At 36.2% G+C, this 21,809-nt stretch overlaps 3 protein-coding genes across 4 annotated transcripts in view; 1 reads left to right on the top strand and 2 right to left on the bottom strand.

Moving 5' to 3' along the window:
• Window positions 1-221: 221 nt before the first annotated feature.
• LOC123694180 (xylose isomerase-like) lies at window positions 222-6,222 on the bottom strand. Its single transcript, XM_045639526.1, has 8 exons — window positions 6,125-6,222; window positions 5,557-5,703; window positions 4,964-5,240; window positions 4,313-4,723; window positions 4,141-4,234; window positions 3,851-4,015; window positions 3,600-3,685; window positions 222-580 (listed from the first exon to the last, which is right to left on the bottom strand). Exons 1-8 carry the CDS (start codon window positions 6,204-6,206, stop codon window positions 490-492), a joined length of 1,353 nt encoding a protein of 450 aa, XP_045495482.1. The 5' UTR covers window positions 6,207-6,222; the 3' UTR covers window positions 222-489.
• A 1,284-nt stretch (window positions 6,223-7,506) lies between these two features.
• On the bottom strand, window positions 7,507-18,975 carry LOC123694449 (threonylcarbamoyladenosine tRNA methylthiotransferase). The gene is made up of 8 exons (XM_045639891.1): window positions 18,766-18,975; window positions 17,861-18,035; window positions 12,313-12,470; window positions 11,595-11,861; window positions 10,828-10,993; window positions 10,132-10,239; window positions 9,602-9,767; window positions 7,507-7,928 (listed from the first exon to the last, which is right to left on the bottom strand). Exons 1-8 carry the CDS (start codon window positions 18,935-18,937, stop codon window positions 7,530-7,532), a joined length of 1,611 nt encoding a protein of 536 aa, XP_045495847.1. The 5' UTR covers window positions 18,938-18,975; the 3' UTR covers window positions 7,507-7,529.
• A 371-nt stretch (window positions 18,976-19,346) lies between these two features.
• The window catches only part of LOC123694125 (protein trapped in endoderm-1), a 48,885-nt gene continuing 46,422 nt past the window's right edge, over window positions 19,347-21,809 (top strand). For both annotated transcript variants that reach the window (XM_045639436.1, XM_045639435.1), the window contains exon 1: window positions 19,347-19,432. The gene's annotated coding sequence lies outside the window, so the exon portion shown is untranslated. The remainder of the gene's footprint in view (window positions 19,433-21,809) is intronic.

The raw sequence follows: 21,809 nt of genomic DNA, 5'->3' as shown, positions 1-21,809 counted from the left end.
AAATCAGCACTAACATAAGTGCTGATTTACACAGGGTCAGTAACTGACTACAAATTCGAGGCAAATCAGTGCTGACCCGAAAAAAAACCTTGTGTAAACAGATTTGAAGTCAGTACAGAGGCTTGAAGTCTATGTAAACAGTTAAAGTCAGTCGCGGCGCCGAATTTCGGCGCCGCGACTGACTCGTCTACTGACCCTGTGTAAATCAGCTATAAGAAAAATAGACATAGATCTAAATTTTATTTTCCTACAAATATAAGTGCTTATGTGGTAATTAGTAATCTGAATATTTAATAGTCAATCGATTTGAAAAACTGTGTATTCATAAAACAACACGCTATTGTAACAACAACACACAAGTAAAAAGAAAAACAGAAAAGTGACAGTTGTGAATACATTCAGAAGTGTAAGCGAGAAAACAGATAAATCTATTTCCGTCTCTCTCACACGCCACTACTCAAGTTTACAGCAATCGATGTCAAAAAGTTGTCAAATGTGATCACAAGAGTCTAAATAGCGCTGGAACACGAAGTCGAAATGTTCGCACTTGGAGTTTGTTGTCTCGTGCACTTGGTTCTTCCTGAAAAATGATTTAAAATAAATAAAATAAAATAAAATAAAAAGCCCATTTATTCTGAACTAAAAACTTATACACTATACTTACATATTATATTTTCTTATACACTATACAATTATAAAATTATAAAATATCTCTTAGTTCAGTGTGCCGTTTGGCATAGGCCTCCTCCAACATCTTCCACTGGATTCTGTCCCTCGCTACTCTTCTCCAGTGTGGACCCGCTGTCAGTTTTAGGTCATCCTCCCATCTTGTTTGCTGACGACCTCTGCTGCGTTTGCCGTCCCGGGGGCACCAGTTGGAAACAGTAGCGCTCCATTTATTTTGTGTGTCTCTAATCATATGGCCGGTCCATCTCCACTTTTGTTGGTCTATACGTCTAAGTATATCAGTTACTTGGGTTTTCTTTCTGATTGTGCTACTTCTCACTTTGTCCCTTAATTTTATTCCTACCATACTCCTCTCCATGGCTCTTTGACATCGCGCTAGTTTCTCTCTGTGCAGTTTAGTAAGTGACCAAGTTTCGCATCCATATATTATAACCGGGAGAATACAAGTGTCAAATACTTTTCTTTTAATTGTCATACTAAGTCCGTTAGATTTCACGATTTCTTTGAGTGACCAATATTTCTTCCAACCATTAGCTATTCTTCGATTGATTTCTTTTGAAGTTTGATCCTTGTGGCAAATAATCTGGCCTAGGTATATATATTCATCTACATAATCGAGAGTATGGTTATCTATCTTTATAGGTGTTGGTTTGGAGTTTGTGAGCAACTTGGTTTTATCTTTATTCATTAATAGGCCGACTTTAACACTTTCTTCGTTGAGTGATTTTAACATTTCTTCGAGTTTTGTGGGATCGTCTTCAAACAGAACTATATCGTCTGCGAATCTTAGATGGTTAAGTTTCACGCCGTCAATGTTCAGGCCGAAGCTGTCCCAGTTCATCTTGCGAAAGACACTCTCTAAAACAGCTGAGAATAGTTTCGGTGATAGAGGGTCTCCTTGTCTTACTCCCCTCTCTATCCCGAAACTCTTCCCAAGGAATTCGAGCTGTATCCTTGCTTTACTATGCGAATAAATGCTCTTAATGATGTCAATATATTTAGTAGGTACGCCCTGTTGTTCCAGACTCTGCCATATTGCACTGTGACTTATGCTATCAAAAGCTTTAGAATAGTCAACGAATGCCATATACAATGGTTTATTATATTCTTTATATTTTTCCATAATTTGCTTCACTGTATGTATGTGGTCTAAAGTAGAGTATTTTTGTCTAAATCCCGCTTGCTCACGTGGTTGGTTTTCATCAAGCTTTTTGCTTATCCTACCCAGTAAAATTTTAGAGAAAACTTTGTATATGTTCGACATCAGACTTATGGGTCTGTAGTTGCCTATGTCTTCTTTGTGACCCTTCTTGAATATAAGAATGATGTATGACTGCTTCCATTGTGTTGGAATTACACCCGTTTTAATTATTCAGTATTGGTAATAATTCGTTAATAGTGCCTTTCAGAAGCTCGTTAGAAATTTTATCTGGCCCCGATGCTTTTTCTGTTTTCTGGCTGTAAATAGCTTTTTCTATTTCACTGGGAATTATATCAGGTTCTGGTTCGATTATTTGCTTAATGTCATTTCTATGTAAGTTTCCACTGTTTTGAATTTTGTCTCTATTTGCATATAGGTTTTCGTAGAATTTTGTGGCTATTTCGGAAATATGTTTTCGTTGAGTTGAAGGACGTTTATTTCCAGTTCTAGAATCGTCATTAAGTTTAGGTATCCATTCCTTATTTATTTCTTTTAATTCGTTGAATGCTTTCTTTACACCTCCTGTTCTCTTTATGTGGTTTTCCAAAGCTTGTTGTCGTATCGCCTTTCTATCTTTTCTTATGTTTTCTCTAATTTCCTTGCTAATTTTAGTTATTAAATGTAAATTTTCTTTTCTTGGTTTGTTAGAAAGTAGTTTTTTCCTTTCTTCTATTAGTTGTAATGTTTGATTCGTTAGGTTGTATTTATTGTTTTTAATATTCTTGGGTTTTGCTAAATTTAGTTGTTTTTCCAATATTCCATATTTTGTCAGGACATCTATATTTTGGTCTTCAATTGTCAAGTCTTTAGTTGCCTTTTTAATATGTTCGCTAATATTTTTAAGAGTTTCTTCGTTAAATTGCTCTGATTTTTGTGGTTTAATAAATTTTCTAGGTGGTTTTGTTACATTTAGTTTCATAATGCTTCTTAACATACGATGATTTGTATTAAAGTTAAATCTTGACAAAACTGAAATATTGGAGAAGGCATTTTTGCAATTTGTTGCCATGTAATCGATCTCATTTTTATATTTGCCATCGGGGGAGATCCAGGTCCATTTATTTTTCGTATTTTTCTTGTAAAAACTGTTTAAAAGCGTAAGGTTGTGCTCCAATAGCAGTTCAATTAAAAGTTCACCGTTTGGACTTCTTTTACCGTGGCCAAAGTTACCTAAGACGTGTTCTTCCAGACATTGTTTTTCACCTACTTGAGCATTGAAGTCACCCATTAGTAGTATGTTGTTAGAAGAATAATTTCTTAGTGTTTAAGAAAAATGATTTAAGTTATCATAAAAAAATGGTTGCCTGTAAAGTCGGTTTTACGGGCGAAGATTTTACGTGACAACGTCTCTCTCTCGTTCGGTGACTCATCGTAACGTTACCGAGCGTTACACTTTTTCATAAGTGACTCCTAGCCGCAACCTAATTTAAGACGTTGTCACGTCAATATTGGTAGTGAAGATGACGTTATAAACCAATTTTTTAGTTCGATTCCTAGCGGAGAATATGCTTTTCTCTAGTTAAGCATAGCAGGCTTATCACATAAACTCTGTTCTAAAATTAATTGAAACTATTATGCGATATATTATTCTAATTAAAAACGAGCTATTGCCTTTTCAAGGAACAGCTGAAACACATAATTTACCAATGTAATATACCATCGTCAAACAGGTGCTTTTACATTATTTCATAAATAAGAGAATATAACTGACTTGTAGTATTCTTCACACTCTTCCAGTGTTACGTCAGCGCTGACCACGCGTGCGCCGAATCCGCTGTAGTAACTGATGTAACGTTGCTACAAATTTAAGAATATAAGCATTATTATTTATCATTTGAAATATTTTATACATAAAACATATTTATAATGCTAAACTTCGATTGAGCTCAAAGTGACACAAACTATAGCAATATCTGTAGAAATTAGTATGATCACACAATAAAATTAAAATAATATAATCACCTGAACATGCTTAGAGAATATCTGTTCGCCGACAATATTGCAAGCAACGCGTAAAGCCTTTGCAATGACGTCAATGTACTTCACATAACACACGGCTGCGTCACGAGCGTCAGCGTCACGACGCAAAAAGAGTTTTAGGTTTATACCACCAGGGGGCGCGGTATTCTGGACAAAAAAATACAATGCTTGAAAAATATTCATAGGAATGTTTCGTGAGCGTATGTTGTTCTATGTCCTCCCAAGAGGATATAAAAGTAGTCTGGCTATTATTTCGTGTGTGTGAAGCTTACCTGATCAACAATGCTTTTCATCATGAGAGTTAAAGATTTGTTTTGGGACAAATCGTACTCGTTTGTTATCGTTACACCACCCAACATATTGTACCTGAAAATAAATGATACAATACATAAATGCCACAGGTGCACTAAATAACTTTCTACGTAAAAATAGGACCCAACTCACGCATTGGCCATATACATATGATGTCCAGGGGGAGAGCAGACCTTGAACTGACGATCCAAACCATAATTCTTCAAAAAGAACAAACAGCTAGTGATGTCCCACATATAATAGTTCAGTATTTCAGTATCCCGAAATTTCTTCATGCCATTAAAATGATACGGCATTATTAACAATTGTAATTTTGTATTCAAACGATCCTTGTATTCGGCGGTGATTTTGAGAAGCTTTACAAACAATTTTAACTCTCTGGCAACATCGGATTGAAATATGGCATCGTAGCCTTCTCGGTGTGGCCAGATGAGAAAACATTCGGCGTTTAAGCGCTGTGACACTTCTAGGCATTTCTTGATCTGTGTCGCTGCGTGTGCGAAAATATTAGCGTCGTTGTTTGTAAATGCGCCAGTTGTGTACCTGAAAAACAAACGTATACGGTTATACGAAGAAATCAAATATGATAACATACATCTTAGCTATGACATTAACATTTTAATAATCAATTGATGCACAATAAACTCTATAGATTACAGGATAGATTTTCCTGTAGGAAAAACGGAACCAATTTAGTTAAATTATAAAAAAAAATTGGATCATTGACTTGAGTAGAAGGAAAAAAAATGTATTAGGCGCGAGCATAAAACCAATACAACGTACCGAGGATGCGAATGCAAATCAGGAGCGAGCCACAACAGCTTCACATGATACCTCTGGCCCAATTCGTGAATATATTCCACAATTTCGTCCCAGTTGGTCTTATTTTCTTCCCAACTATCGGACAAATGCAGCAAGTCAGTGTCGTAAGCTGTCCAGTACTTAATGCCAAGTTTGGTACAGAGGTCGAAAAAGGCCTTTAAGCATCGCTTGTAATTGTCCATGGAGTGCGAATTGTCATCCCAGGGACGGTTGTTACTGATTCTTGGATATTCTGCGCCTAAAAAATTTAATTTAAATCTTTTAACGTTTAAAAAAATTGTTAAATTAATACATATAATATGTCGGTTGTTACTTTAAGTTCTTGCCAAAAGTACTTCTGAACCTAGGCGTACAGTACTGTATACCTACATCCATATTAGGCACATTTTAAATGATAGACTAGACTAGATTCTTTATATATTAAAGTAAATAAAAAGTTAGGAAATAAACGATTTTTACGAAATTTAAATTTATTTAACTGCAGTTTAATAAATTTAAATTTCGCATTTCCCTTTTACTGCAACATATACGTACATAATTACAAATTAACTTACTGCAAGTCCTGAACTCAGTGAAAGACAAGCTATACTTAAGCCAGTCTTCCATAGTCTTGGAGTGCAGTCTCTCCGCTGCATTGTAGTAGCGGTAGCTGAGCGTGTCGGTGGCGGACGCAGCCGTGTTGAATTCCACCTTCTCTATACCTGATGTGGAAATATCTCCGTTATTTTCCTAATATTTAGAGTATAACATAACGTATGTTATTTTATTTTTTTGTTGTAGCTAGTAGTTAAAGGTATAATCGTTACGTTTCACGAGTTATATTTCGTTTTGGAAAATTAAGATATAAACTATACATTTTCATTTTTTGTATACTTAATACATTTTTGTTTTATTCGTTAAAATCAGTCAATTGTTATTGTGCTTAAATTTAAGAAAAAGATTAAGAAGAAATATATTTTTAGTAGTAATATTTTACGTTAACAAATAATAAATAAAATTATTATGACGATTTACACCAATAATTAATAATTGCAAAGACAAACATAGATAAATAGAATAAAATCTGCTACTTAGGCAGATTTTATTCCCTCCTCACAAATTACAAAACCCAAAAAGTCCTACCTTGAAAATAATCCACATTGTCAGCAGCCCTACCTTCCTTTACCTTTTGCCTCTTGCCACCAGGCTGCGCGTATGTCGACATTTCTTAAAGATAGCAACACAACTTATGGCGGGATCCTCGTTTGGGAGATCTTAAATAATATTGTATGAATGGAGTCAACGGAACGTGACTGTATTGTGTGTCCTTTTGTTTTCAATTGCTTTGTACTTTCAGGGATAGAGGTATCAAGTAGCTGGCTTTGAAATTTTAGTTTGAACTTTGAGTATAGTTTTTACCGCGACTTTAGGTGCATTGCTATTTTAGTAGGATGTAATATAGCTGTTATTCTTTAAATTACCATTACAAGATAAGGTAAGCACTAAGAGTTAATAAAAAACTACTTATTTATCGGTAAATTACATTTAATTTACGACTTAGGCGTAGACCAATGTAAAAATTAGGTAGGAATATTGTATATGTTTAAAAAGGATAAATATTAAATGCATCTCAGTAATATTTTATATTATGAGTGCCTAACTGCAACAGTTTCGCATTTTCTGTTTTTTTTAAAAACATCAATCTCAAAAGTTTGTTTGTTTGAACACACTTATCTCGGGCATGGACCAAAAAATATCTCGGATACTACTAGGTACTCGACCGATTTCAAAAATGATTTCAAGTTTCAACGTTAGACATATAGGTAAATATGAAATAAACAAGTGATATCTAGGAACGTTTTGATGTAGTGAGGATGTATTGGCCAAATTTCGATGACCAAATCGTGAAACGTTGACGATTTAACGATCGTTTTGCAAGTATCCTCGCTCATCTAAACACGATATTACCGTAACTATATTTTGCAACTTTATCGCGAACTGATTTATTTCGTTGGGCGTGGTCCCTAAACGCGGCAGACGCTTAATGTCCTCTAACGCTGATCAAACTATGTTGGCCATTTCATGAAATGAGCAAATCTACGATATGGCCACAACATTTCTAAAACCCTAACTTTTATACATGGAGTGTTAAAAAGGTATTCATATGTTGTTTTCACGTGATGCGTGATCACGCAGAATGACCGACTTTTTTTTAAATCTTTTGGCTTCTGTTATTTTCAAGTTACGCTAAAATTAGGTATTCTCTAATTAAGAGCCTGTGTCCTGCCAGACCGAGTCATTTTTTGTATTCTTTCCCATCGGGGATCAAACCTATGACCCATCGCTTTTACTCTCTTCCGTTAAACCTCTGTACTAAGAAGGCAGTCTGCCTATTTAAAGGCTGTCAACATGTACAAACGGCAATGTTTAAAAAATTCATTAAAATAAGCACCTTATTTCGTGTCAGTAATGTTCAAAGTCTATTGTATCACGCCTTAAAAAGAAAGACGAAATAAAACAAAACAAACTTTATAAAACAATTTATTATTTACAAAAAAATCCACAGCACCCTCAGAAGCACCGCTACAAATAACACAAAAATCGGTATCGGTATTTTCTTCCCCTCCACTTTTAATCCAGAGACCTCCCCCCTTTTGAGGGGTTGAACCAACCCGGGCATCTTTGGTTTATCCATTGGTTCCCCTATCATGGAAAACTTGGAAGTTTCAACTATTTTAACCGTCACCATTTTGCCCATAAGCGCTTTATTTTTCGGCACTAAAACTTGTTCGTAAAACTCATTGTGGGCTACAAAATATTTAGTATCGTGGGATACATCTGTAACTAGGACTTCGTATGTTTCGCCGACTCGGTTTGAATAAGGGAAGTAGGAACGGAAGAATTCGGAGAGCGCTTTCGTACGCTTTTTCACTTCTTGCGCAGGTACCTGTGGAAATTGAGTAAGTAGGTATAAATATGTAATAAGGAAATAAATTATTGAGATTTAATTCGTGTTGTTTTATTGTTATCTTATACCTACTTGTGAGTTTTAATAATTTCGAAACGTATCAACGTCTGTAAAAATCCTACTAATATTATAAATGCGAAAGTTTGTATGGATGTATGGATGTTTGTTACTCTTTCACGTAAAAACTAAAAACTACTGAACCGATTACAATGAAATTTAGCACACATATAGAGGGTAACTTGGATTAACTCATAGGACACACATAGTTTTTGTCCCGGAAATCCCACGGGAACGGGAACTATGCGGGTTTTTCTTTGCAAACGCGGGCGAAGCCGCGGGCGGATATCTAGTCTCAAATAAAGGTTACAAACGAAATTAAATTATCACAAACGCTTCAAATCAGTATAATAAGAAATCTATACTTAATATTATAAAGCTGAAGAGTTTGTTTGTTTGAACGCGCTAATCTCAGGAACTACTGGTCCGATTTGAAAAATTATTTAGGTGTTAAATAGCCCATTTATCGAGGAAGGCTATAGGCTATATATCATCACGCTAAGACCAACAGGAGCGGAGCCATGCGGGTGAGACCGCGGGGCACAGCTAGTACGAAAATAAAAGTTAAGATGATTCGTGTTGTTTTATTGTTATCTTATACCTACTTGTGAGCTTTAATTTCAAAACATATCAACGACTGTATATAAATTAGACATTATCACGAACAGGAACTACTTGTCCGATTTGAAAAATTCTTTCGTCATTAGATAGCACATTTATCGAGGAAGGCCATCGGCTATAATTAGCGTGTTAATATACTGTATTATCACGCTAAGACCGCGGATAAAACCGCGGAGCATAGCTATACTCTATCCACCGAGTCAAGTTAATACGGAAAACATAGACTTGTTTGTGATTGGTCAGCGATAACCGTTAATGCATTGTACAGACTACGTGTATATTTTAGTGCATTGTAATAATAGATTTAAAAACAGCAATACAATAATATAAACGCGAGCAATGGAAAGACGGCGCGCTTACTCCGAAACATACACGATTAATCCGCATGCGTACTGGCGCTGTATATTTTGGAGCGCTATTTTTACTTACTTCACTACAAAGTATACGCGAGTATTTGTGTACTACTGTTGTATAACGTATGTATTAGTCTGATCGTGGTACCCGTACTGTGCAGACGCGCTCATATTTTATTGTTATTGTTCCGTGACCTGGCGTGTACTTAGATTATTTTTGTGTCGGGGGTTTTTTTGAATTATAATAATTACGTAAATTATAATGAAAATAAATGATGTAAATATTTTATTACTCTTGTTTTTTTTTCCTTCACATTAAATACATTAATTTAATAAAAGCTTTTTTTATTTATTTTAAGAAACTTCTACTAGCCCAATGTTTTACCTACTTATTATATTAAAAAGGCAAGTGTAGTCGTGGGAAGAAAGCTATCTTTTATTTAAGAGTAGCGCAGTGTGTACGTACATTCAGAATGGTTTACGCCCACTGACTTTTTTTGTCTCTGTCATTTGTATGGGATTACGTGACAGAGAGAGCGCTATATTAACTTGACTCGGTGGATATAGTATAGTACATAATATAAATACAATAACACATAATATAAGTACAATAATACATACCCGTTGCATATTAGCAGCCGGAGTGCCGGGACGTGGAAAGAATTGATTTATGAACAGCGACGGGAACAAATACTTCTTGCAGAGATCCATCGTGTCTTGGAAATCTTTCTCCGTTTCCGTTGGAAAGCCGCAGATTATGTCTGTAGCTATTGTCATACCGGGCACTCTGGAATTTTTATAAACATATTAGTTATATAAAAAAATGTAAACTTTTAAAAGTATTTATGAACCATTATCTAAGTATAGTTTAATAATTGACAATAAAAATTGTATACTTTCCTACTTCCATGATTGTGTTTCAATTAGGTTGATTTGAATAAACAACCCCCTTTTACAATTTCAATTTTTTCATCAATATTATAACAGTTTGTCTTTTTTAAAAATAGACAAACTTTCTATATACAACAATCTATACATCAAGTACACCACCATTCATTTTCTGGTTATTTCACTAAAAAATATAATAAAAGACACACCACAAACTATTCACACCTACACTCACCACATCTATCATAGAAAATGTCACTTACTTTTCCCTTAAGAAATCGACAACTTTTTCAAAATCCGCTCTCGTGTATTCTCTCTTCATATCGGCCAGCACTTGATCGCTTCCCGACTGTACGGGAACGTGTAGAAATCTGCAAATTATTGTTATTTATATTAACACTTTTATTATAGAAGGATAAAAAAAACTCATACAGGTAAAAATTATGTATTATGGGGCGTGATACGTTAATAATTTATATCAAGGGAAAATAATGTAAGATGTGTTATTATTAAAATCTAGTGTATATTTAGGTGATAGAAAACAGTGATGAAAATAATTTTTGTATATAGGTGAGATACATAAATGAGATGTGTTTTGTTTTATAAAAAATATATTTTGTATAATGGTAGGATACAGCAGTTGAATAGAATTTAGAATAAAGATTTTATAATAATAGCTAGCGCTTCGCGGTTTCACCCCCGTGGCTTCACCCCTGTTGGTCTTAGCGTGATGATATATTGCCTATAGCCTTCCTTGATAAATGGGCTATCTTACACCGAAAGAATTTTTCAAATCGGACCAGTAGTTCCTGAGATTAGCGCGTTCAAACAAACAAACAAACTCTTCAGCTTAATAATATTAGTATAGATACATCTGAAATAGACGCAAAGCTCAGAAACTTCATCATCAAGCCAAATCATTTGAAAGAAACCAGAAAAATCAAAGATATATCACTTACTTATATACCCTCGGGTGGTGCATAATACTAGCCACCTGCTGTAGATGCTCCAGTATGTAAGGTGGGTTCGTCATACCCAGCCGTAAGCGACAACCAGCCGGAATCACTTCTACTAACTTCCAGAGTAACTCCGGGAGAGATGTGCCTATGTCTCTGCCGTATGTGCCTGATATAAATGTAGAATTTAGTTTTGGTTGAATGTGAAATATTTATTCATTCACTAGCTTACATAATAAATTATGTACTAAAACCTTCCTCTTGAATCACTCTATCTATTAAAAAAAACCGCATCGAAATCCGTTGCGTAGTTTTAAAGATTTAAGCATACAAAGGGACATAGGGACAGAGAAAGCGACTTTGTTTTATACTATGTAGTAAAGCGTTTTGCAATCATCAAATAACATAAACTAATAATTTGGAGAGCAGTTTCTACAGGGAAGAGCCTAAAGAAGAATCTCTGTACAATATGCAATTAAATTGATTTTAAATCATTTTAAAGAGATTCAATTTGCTAAGCAACAATTTGCTATTTCACAAACTAGAATATATACCATGGGCGAAGCCGGGGCGGACCGCTAGTTAAAACATAAAATTGTACTAGTTATGTACCTTCAAACTACTGTACACGATTTTTTTTACATTAACCTTATAAAGACAATTTATTTATTTATTTATTTATTTGATTTATTTCAGATAATTGCATCCATATAATTGTTAGTATCTTTTTACCTAATTGCTTAATTTAATTCTGATTTACAAGTTATTACCTGTATCCTCACTAGTCAGCCATATTTCCACGACCCCCTCTTTAAAAGACTGTATCGCTCGCTCCACAATTTCCTCTGGAGGGTAACTGCCCAGTTCACCCCTCGCATGTTTCGTCTTACAATACGTGCACTGGTTCAGACAACCCGTGTTAATTGGTATGATCTCTATTAGAGGGTTCTTTCGTACTTTTGGTAGGAGGAGGGAAGCCCCTCCCGCTTTCCGGCCTTCGGTAGTCTTTTTAGCACCGAATAGACGGACTGTGTGACCTGGAAAATATTTGTAAGTTTTAATAGATTTATAAGATGTGATTAACATCTAGTTACTATTTCGTTATCAATAATCAGTACTGTTATCAATCAACTTTTGAATATCATTACACTTCAGGCCATAAATCAAATAATTTACTTTTGTAAATCAAATAATTTAATTATACGCTTGTTATAGTTAAGGGGGCTAGACGGAAAAAATTAAGACGAAAAGTTGTATTTTGGCTATAGTTGTTCGGCGTGCTCGTGTTTCTCTATCTGTCTCTCTCGCTCTCGTATAGAAAGGAAAATTCGTTCCATTATGGTTGACACCTTGCAAGTTATTTTTTTTAAATAGACTAAAATCTATTACAATCCTTTAAAAAAAATTATCTATAAAGCATTTCAATGCTACATAAAGCTAAAAATATCATATAAGTACAAATAAATCAAAAGTAAGACATTTATGTACCTTTAAGCGTCTCCTCAACAACCTCCACGATGCGATCAATCTGCTGCACGCCCACAACACTGTGTCCCCGCAGGTACTCCGCCCGCGGCGCGCCCTGCGGCACGCAGCCCGCCACCACCACGTGGATACCGCGGCTCTGACCGAGCTCGATTTCGTTTCTATAATTATATGTTATCAAATTAATCCTTACTAATGTTGTAAATGCGAAAGTATGTTTGTTTCTAAGGCCATGGGAACTGGCCTTGACTATGCAGGCAAAGCCGTATGCAAAAATTAAAACTTACACTAAGTAAATTATACTTTAAACGGTTTTAAATTTGAAACTTAAAATATAGGAAAGATTATTTTGTGATTGTAAAAAAATGTATTTCCCGTGTAGTTTTTTTTTTTAATATAATGAACATAACATATCACAGGCCACAGCAGCGTCTTTCTGTTCAAGCAGTACAAAGTATACACAATCAGTACGCGATATTCGTGTATATATTGTAATCACAGACTTGAAAACAGCATTACAATATATACACAAGCAGTTTCCTATGGTTGCATTCTAGCTATGTATAGAATGGAAATATGCGCCACAGCATAATGTAAACAGCAAATGTGACCCACCCACTTGTCTGCTATAACTGTTCTTCCATTTACAATGTAAAGAATATATTTTATTTATTTATTATTATTTTATTCTTTATTGTACATAATATACCAACATAAATAAGCTAAACTAAAATTAAATACAATGAAAACACACGGCAAATACGTACTAAAAGGCGGCCTTATTGCTCAAAAGCAATCTCTTCCAGGCAACCCTGATTGGTAAGGAATGTATGCTAGAACGCGACTTGGCGCCAATTCTATAAATAAATTAAGCATTACATACAATAGAAATAATAAAAATGATATATATACAATAATATACATATATAATATATATTTATATAAATATAATAATATATACTTACATATTCTATAAATATAAATACACATAATAGTACATAACCTACTAAATACACTACAAAAATACAGTACGGAAAAAAAAAACAGACAAACTATTATATAATATAAAATAAATATAAGCAACACATTATAAAGACAGGAAATGATTTTTGACAAGAGCTTTAAAACTTTTGACATTTTGCGCCCGCCTAATGGATTCAGGCAGAGCGTTCCAAAGTTGAATAGAGCGAGCAGTAAATGAAGATCCATAGAAATTAGTGCGGCGAACCGGTGTAGAAAGAAGCAGAAGATTAGAAGAGCGAAGAGAGAGTGAGTTATTTGAACTAAGGTAATTAAATTGAGTTTTAAGATACCCTGGCGTTTTAGGATCAAACAGAACACAGTACAGAAGGTTAAGTATGTGGGCATCCCGGCGAAGACGGATGGGAAGCCAATTAAGTTTTTTGCGAAATTCGGTGACATGATCAAATTTACGTAAGCCAAAAATAAATCTGATGCAGAAATTTTGCACCCTCTCAAGGATGTCTAGCTGATACTCAAAAAGATCGGGAAATGAGGAATCGGCATAGTCAAGGAAAGGAAGTAGAAGGGATTGGGCTAACGCAATTTTGGTGGAAATCGGCAGAAAGTTTCGCAAACGGCGCAAATAGGATGCAGTAGCAAACACTTTTTTCCGAATTTGCTTGATGTGTTCTGTCCAGGATAAGTGCTGGTCGAGGTGCAATCCAAGACTTTTAACGGATTTGCAGATGGGGATGCGAGTACCATCGACCACTACATCCGGCAAACAATCCCAATTAACTTTGCTCATAAGCGGCTTGCTACCAATTATAATGACTTTAGTTTTTGAGGGGTTTACCTTTAAACCATGTTCCTTGCTCCAATTGACGATGGCTGCGAGTTCAGTGTTAGTACGAAAAATCGCTTCAGAAAGTTCAGGCAGGGCCACGTGCGAATATAGTTGGAAATCGTCTGCGTACATATGATAAGGAGAAGTAATGTTATTGGAGATAGAGTTAATAAAGATTGAGAATAAGAGAGGAGACAACACGCCACCTTGCGGAACCCCGGCATGAACATTGCTCCAGGAAGAGGTTAGGTTCTCCACCAGAACACGCTGCCGACGTCCCTGCAAGTAACTTTGAAACCAGTCAATAGCCGTTGGAGATATGTTAATAGAGCGTAGCATGGCCAACAATACCTCATGGTCGACGGTGTTAAAAGCATTGCTAAAGTCAAGCAATGAAAGGATTGTTAACTGCTTATTGTCAAAACCCAGGCGTATGTCATCAGTGATTTTAATAAGTGCAGTGGTCGTGCTATGACCTGGGCGGAATCCAGATTGATAGGGGTTAAGGAGATTATGGGAATTAAGGAAGCGACTTAACTGCTCCTGCACCAGCCGTTCTAACACTTTCGACAGGAAAGGAAGAATAGCAATGGGGCGGAAGTCAGAAGCAGAGACAGGATTCAAGGTTTTAGGAAGAGGTAAGATATGAGCATCTTTCCAAATAACAGGAAATGTACTCGAGGAAATAGAAAAGTTTAGGATGTGTGTGATGACAGGATTAACGATGGATAAAATAGGAATAATCATGCTCCGACCAATGCAATCACTACCAACAGCCTTCGAAGTTATAGACAATATGCTCTTCTTAACACCACACTCGGAAAATTGACTTAGAATAAACGGAGGATAGCCAGAAGAAGATAAAGAATTTAGAAAACTTAAGGTGCGAGCTTTAGAATTTGTGTTAAAATCCAAGAGAGGATTAGAAAAGTGAGAATTTAGTTCATCGATAGTAACTGTGTCTGGAATGGAATTTTGCGCAGCCTTTCCAATACCGAGGGATTTGAGAAATTTCCACGTTTTGCTTGGGTCGCCGTTTTCGACCGATGTAGAAATGTGACGTCGTTGTGCATCCCTACATAATGTATTGCAGCGATTTCGAATACTCTGATACTTTTCCCTGTTAACATCAGAATCATGCATCTTTAATTTAGTTTTCGCACGGGCTTTCTTTTTTAAAAGTGATTTCAGTTCAGCCGTCATCCAAGGCGCGGGCAAATGCTTCAACTTGACTGGGCGCAAGGGAGCATGTTTGTCAAATAGGTTCAGAAGTAAAGAGTTAAATAACGCAACCTTCTCGTCAATGGAACCAGCAGAATAAATGGCCGACCAGTCGGTATCAGCGGCATCGTCACAAAGACGATCTACATCGATTTTACCAAAATTGCGCCGCATAATAATTCTAGGCTTGGCTTTAGGAGGCTTTAATTTATAGGAAAGGAAGATTAAATCGTGGAAGGAGAACAAATCAGCTGAGCACTGACCATGCTTAGCGACAAGTTCAGGAGAGGAAACTATGATAAGGTCAAGAAGAGAAGGAGTACAGTTGGGAAGGGAATGGGTAGCGCTGAGAGGAAGGATTTTTAGGTTAAAGGAATCAACGATAGACGTTAACTTTTTGCTACGTAGATCATCCTTGAGAAGGCAGGTGTTGAAGTCGCCCATAAATATTATATGTTTATAGGCAGGGGTATGAATATCAAGGAGGTGGTCAAAAGACGAAAAGTAGTTAACGGTTAAATTGGGAGAGTAGAAAACACCAAGAAGAATTTTCGTGTTGGATAAGGATACCTCAAGTAAAAGGTGCTCAGCCGCATCAGCAGGTGGTGGTTGAGGAGAGCTACTAATTATGGAAAAAGGAATATGCGAACGTAAATAGATAGCTACTCCACCCCCGGTCCTACCAATGCGGTCATTGCGAATTAATTGGAACCCTGGGAGAGTATAAGATAAAGAAGGTAAGCAAGGTTTTAGCCAGGATTCCGAAATTAAAATGGCATGAAGAGAATTACAATCAAAAGAAGCTAATAGTTCGGGAAAGTGAGCCGGGATACTTTGAGCATTGATGTGAACAACGTTAAAGTTCTTAAGACCATTGTCGAAAAGGGAGGGGACATTTAAAGGAGATGATGTACTGTGAAAGCTGTCTTCACCTGATTGCTCTTCGATCGACGAAACTGAAACAAATGTGTCGCTAGAAATGCTGATGTCTAAAGACATTTTTAGAAAAAATTAAATAAATAAAATATAAAATATAAAATACTACAAATATATGAATAAAATAATAAAATACATAAATATACAAGAAAAATAAAATAAAATAAGCGTGACCAGTAAACACTCCATTACCACCAGTTTCGTAAAACGTGAGACACTTAAATTTGCTACAAAAGTAATCGAAACTAAAAGACAAGTATCCAAAACTAGAAAATTACAAACAACAATAATTCACAAAGACATTGCGTTGACATTTGACATTGCTATCACTTGTCAAAATATTATTACAGTCAGAATTATTGTGATAGTGACGTGATAGAATAAAAATAATCGAGTACTATACTATTATTAATACCTACAATTACTGTTTACAAACTACCTACCAAGTAGACTAATTATTTAGTTACAACATATAACAATTTAGATATTAGCCACGGAAGAGAAATGAAAAATAGATTAGGTATATATTGTATAAATATGATACTACAAGGGAAATTAAGATTGAAGTAAAAACAAAATACATGAAAATTTGGTACAGCGATTACTTAGCTCGGCCAGGTCTCTTCGGTCTAGCATTCTGCGCCAATTTGGACCCCTTATGAGTGTTGGAAGTGGATCCAGTCGCACCTGGGGACGAACTTGCATGGATGGAAGGAATATTATCCAGATCAGCCATCACAGAGATCCTTTGCTTAGCACCGTCAGCAAGTTGAACAAAGATGAATCCTTCTTTGGTCCAGCAGTTAGTAATACCAAAGCGAGCCCTTGCTGCCACAAAAACATCATGCCTATCTTTGGTTAGGAACTCGGATAAAGTGAAACCGCTGCCTTTTAAATCAGTTTTAGCATACCAAATGCTATTTCTCATAACAGCATCTTTGAATTTGATGACTATAGGTCTTGGCTTATCTTTCTTTGAAACACCTAAGCGATGACACCGTGATATAGCATCTTCTGTCAAATCTAGATTTTTTAGATGATCCGTCAAGATTTTAATAGCCAGTTTGGAAGGAAGCTCCTTGCTATCTTCAGGCACACCGTGGAACAATAGTATTTTTCTACGACTCCGCATCTCCAGTTTATTAAACTGGTTTGATAAAAATGTAATTTGAGTTTGTAAGGTCTTGAGGGATGATAGCACAAAGGACTGGAATGCGTTGAATTCAGCTGCTAATTTGGATGTTGGGCTATTAGAGGCAGGTTGTGAATTATTACTGCTTAAATTCTGCAGATCCCGTTGAAACTCAGCCATTTTCTTATTAAATGTAGCAGTCATTTCCATCATGGAGTGTTGAACAGAGTCCATAGTGAAGTGAAATCAAGTGATGGTGAAATTTAAGTGATAGAGAGGTGAAATAAATATATGGAGAGGACACTGGCAGGTAAAGGCCTTAAACTAGCACATTAAAATATAAAGAAAACTTTTAAAATAAATAAAAATCGAATTTAGAATATCAGAGACAGCAAAAATACGCTAATATAGCTGTTATCATGAATTTAGTTAATGATAAAAACAAAACTCACTTAAAGTGGTCCTCAGCGGGATTCTTAACAGTGCACGAGTTTAACAACCACAACTGTGCCTGCCACTTGTCTTCAGTAAGTTTGTAGCCATGTGCGGCGAGGAGCCCCGCCATGTACTCTGAGTCTGAACTGTTGTGGGCGCAGCCCCATGTCTTTACGTATATTGTTTGTGTGCCTGAAAAGATGAAATATTATATTAAATATAAATGAAATGAATGTGAAAGAACCTATGGTAAAAAATGAATTTGTAGTAACAAATATAACATCTTATGCAATAAAGTTACGAAACCTCAATAATAAAATGAAATATGAAATACTTTCATTTTATTTTTAGTTTTTATGGCAAAAAATACTTTTGTTTGTATTTTTGCACTATCCCATAATCTTCTTGCATTTCCTCTCCCGCTAGTTTGCTTGGTAGAGATTGCTGTTAGCAATAAGGCCGCCTATTGTTCATATTATGTTTTTGTAATACTTCTTCTTTTAGCATTCTATTGTTTTCTCATATTTTGTAGAATAAATAATTACAAATAAATAAATAAATAAATAATGGAATGTCTAGAAAATATGCCATTACAATGGTATGATGCAAGTTCAAAAAAATATTATAAATTATAAGTAGCATATATGATTAGCACAACTCACAAAAATCAGGTGCTAACAATGCGACATAAACAATGATTTGTGTTATATTATATCAATTGAATAAACAAATATAAGAAAAAAGGTTTGGTTTGAGAACACAAAAGTTTAGTCAAAACATTTAATGCTACATGTTATACGTGCGTGCAAATAGATTCAATTGGGTCAATTTTCACAACTTATTGCTCATACAACATAACCGTAATTATTCAATATAATTTATAAACTTATAAACATAAATAACACAGATTTTGAGGTTATACCTGGGACAACACTTTCTAAGACAACTTTTTCGACAGGCGCTTCTTTGGTTTCCCGCCGTTTGGATCGTATGTTCACATTTTTTCTACTCGCATATCTTTCTTTAGGTGTGATATCCTGTGAAGATATTAAATCTTCAATATCATCAATTATCTCCGCAAACGCAGCTGGCATTTTTATTTTTATCACAACTGTCGCTTTGACATTGACATAAAAACAAGATCAAATATCAGCTAACTGATTGGTGCATACAGCATAGATTATAATAAAAAAAGCCTTGCTACTTTTAAGTCTATGAGTTATGACAAGGTTATGACCCATTTTTATTACTAAAAAGCATGGATGCTTTTAGAGACGAGATGAAGAGTTGTGTTTGTTCTAGAACTATTTTTGAAAGTTCATTTCCAAAATGTTGTTTTCTATTTTCTATGGATATTTCACAGGAAATGCCAAAATCAGCGGGAAACTGATGACAGAAAGTGACAGCGCGCCATTTCCTGACCAATCATTTGTCATCAAATTTTATTCGACTTTAGAACCTGACAGTAGCGCGGAAGATTTCTGAGAGTATAGGTGTATAAACTTAGTAAGCTCAACAGAACTTTTGTGATCGTAAAAACTTTGTGTTTGTGTTATTATAACTTAATCTGTACTTGGCTTTTTTTACTGGTAAGTGCTTTGTATATATCTATTTAAAGTATTACGATAAATAAAAAAATAAATTGAAAAATGATGCAGGTATTCATGAAACATTTAACAATTTTAAAGTTACATTATGTTAATGATACTGTAGGTGGTTTTAAAATACAATGTTTATTCACAATCACACCTAGTTCTCAAAGTAATGATGCTATAACAAAACCAAGTAAACGTTTATTGAAATAGAAATACAATTTATATATTTTGTACCTAATTGCATAACAATTAATGTAATAAGCAACTACCTACGATACCTACGTTTAATTGATATTCTAACGTTAAACTATTTAAAATTGTCAAACAACGTTACCACTAAAAAAATGTATTCTTCCATTCATAATCGTTCCCTTCGGTCTCTAGATGGCAAAAATGTACCTAATAATAACAAAAAATAAAGAAGCGACCCCGCACGCGCTACGGTCACCACCTCCCTTTATCCCAATTTCGGATATTCGTTTATAAATAACAATCTATTGTCTAGTCGTTCGGAAATAGGAAGTTTGAAATAATATATTTTACATCTTTATTATTTTTAAACCGTACGAATGATATCAATTTGACCTTTCAGTAATAAGATATCGACGTTGTTTATAGTAATTTTTCTTTATTATTCTAGATTTTTATATGCAATAATATTATTTTTGATTTGATAAATGCACGGAAAGATTATACATAATGTGTTATTTTTGTAGAATAGGAATAAAACGAACAGTCATTTCATCATTCATCATCATTCCAGCCTTTCAAGACGTCCACTGCAGGACATAGGCCTCCCCCAAAGATTTCCAAAACGACCGATCACCAGCGGCCTGAATCCAGCGGCTCCCCGCCACTTTGATCAGGTCGTCTGTCCACCTCGTTGAAGGCCGTCCCACACTGCGACGTCCTGTACGTGGTCGCCACTCTAGAACCTTTTTGCCCCAGCGGCCATCGGTTCTGCGGGCTATATGCCCAGCCCAGCGCCACTTCAACTTACTAATACGGTGGGCTATGTCGGTGACTTTAGTTCTTTTGCGGATCTCCTCATTTCTGATTCGATCACGCAAAGAAACCCCGAGCATAGCCCGTTCCATAGCTCGTTGTGCAACGCGAAGCTTGTGCACCATGCCCGCGGTTAGTGACCACGTCTCAGATCCATAAGTCAACACCGGTAACACACACTGCTCGAAGACTTTCGTCTTCAGGCACTGAGGGATTTTGGACGAAAAGATGTTGCGTAGTTTCCCGAACGCTGCCCAGCCGAGTCGGATTCGACGATTGACCTCTTTCCCGAAATTGGACTTACCTAATTGGACGCTTTGTCCCAGGTAAACGTATTCGTCAACAACTTTGAGAATAGAGTTTCCAACTGATACCGGAGTGGGCACAACATGGACATTTGACATGATTTTCGTCTTATCCATGTTCATGCTAAGGCCCACTTGTTGTGAAACTCTGTAGAGGCCACCGAGCATTGTATTGAGGTCTTCCAGGGATTCTGCCATGACTACGATATCGTCGGCAAATCGAAGGTGAGAGATGTACTCGCCATTAACATTGATGCCAAGTTCTTGCCAGTCCAGGAGCTTGAAGACATCTTCCAAAGCAGCGGTAAACAGTTTCGGAGAAATAACATCTCCTTGTCGGACCCCGCGCTGCAGAGGAATTGCCTTTGTGCAATGCTCCTGAACCCGGACTGACATAGTGGCGTTTTCATACAAACTTCTCAACACTTCGATATACCGATAGTCAATGCGGCAACGCTGAAGAGACCTCAATACGGCCCAAGTCTCGATCGAATCAAAGGCTTTTTCATAGTCCACAAACGCCAAGCATAATGGCAGATTATACTCCTCCGTCTTCTGTATAATCTGCCGCAGCGTATGTATGTGGTCCATGGTGCTAAAGCCTCTTCGGAAACCGGCTTGTTCGGGAGGCTGGAAGTCATCAAGCCTGCGTTCGAGACGATTCGTAATGACTCTCGAAAACAGCTTATAAACATGGCTCAGCAGTGATATTGGCCTGTAGTTCTTCAACAGGGTTTTGTCTCCCTTTTTGAAGAAGAGGACAACCATACTGCTGCTCCATGCTTTTGGCGCAGTGCCCTCGAGTAAGGTGGAAGTGAATAACCTCTGTAGCACTCTGAGGATTGGTGTGCCACCCGCTCTCAGAAGCTCAGATGTGATTCCATCCTCACCCGGCGCCTTGTTGTTCTTAAGCTGTTTGAGAGCCATTCTAATCTCGTACAGGCTGATGTCCGGGATATCTTCGGTGTAATGTCGGGTTAGTCGGGCTCTAGGATCTTTCGCCGGACTCGCAACAGGCTTAGTAATGGAGGTGTAAAGGCGTCCATAAAACTTCTCGACCT

Source organism: Colias croceus, chromosome 9, assembly GCF_905220415.1.
Source record: "Colias croceus chromosome 9, ilColCroc2.1".
Lineage (NCBI taxonomy): Eukaryota > Metazoa > Arthropoda > Insecta > Lepidoptera > Pieridae > Colias > Colias croceus.
This window is presented reverse-complemented; position numbering and strand designations above follow the sequence as displayed.

Excerpts from the sequence above, each read along its gene's own strand:
- LOC123694449 (XM_045639891.1), bottom strand. The coding sequence starts at position 18,937 with ATGCCAGCTGCGTTTGCGGAGATAATTGATGATATTGAAGATTTAATA. Across the intron at positions 18,036-18,765 it reads CTTAGAAAGTGTTGTCCCAG|GCACACAAACAATATACGTA; the intron begins GTATAACCTCAA and ends TCATCTTTTCAG. Across the intron at positions 10,240-10,827 it reads CACCACCCGAGGGTATATAA|ATTTCTACACGTTCCCGTAC; the intron begins GTAAGTGATATA and ends AATAATTTGCAG.
- LOC123694180 (XM_045639526.1), bottom strand. The coding sequence starts at position 6,206 with ATGTCGACATACGCGCAGCCTGGTGGCAAGAGGCAAAAGGTAAAGGAA. Across the intron at positions 5,704-6,124 it reads CAATGTGGATTATTTTCAAG|GTATAGAGAAGGTGGAATTC; the intron begins GTAGGACTTTTT and ends TTTCCACATCAG. Across the intron at positions 4,016-4,140 it reads TGAAAAGCATTGTTGATCAG|AATACCGCGCCCCCTGGTGG; the intron begins GTAAGCTTCACA and ends TTTTTTGTCCAG.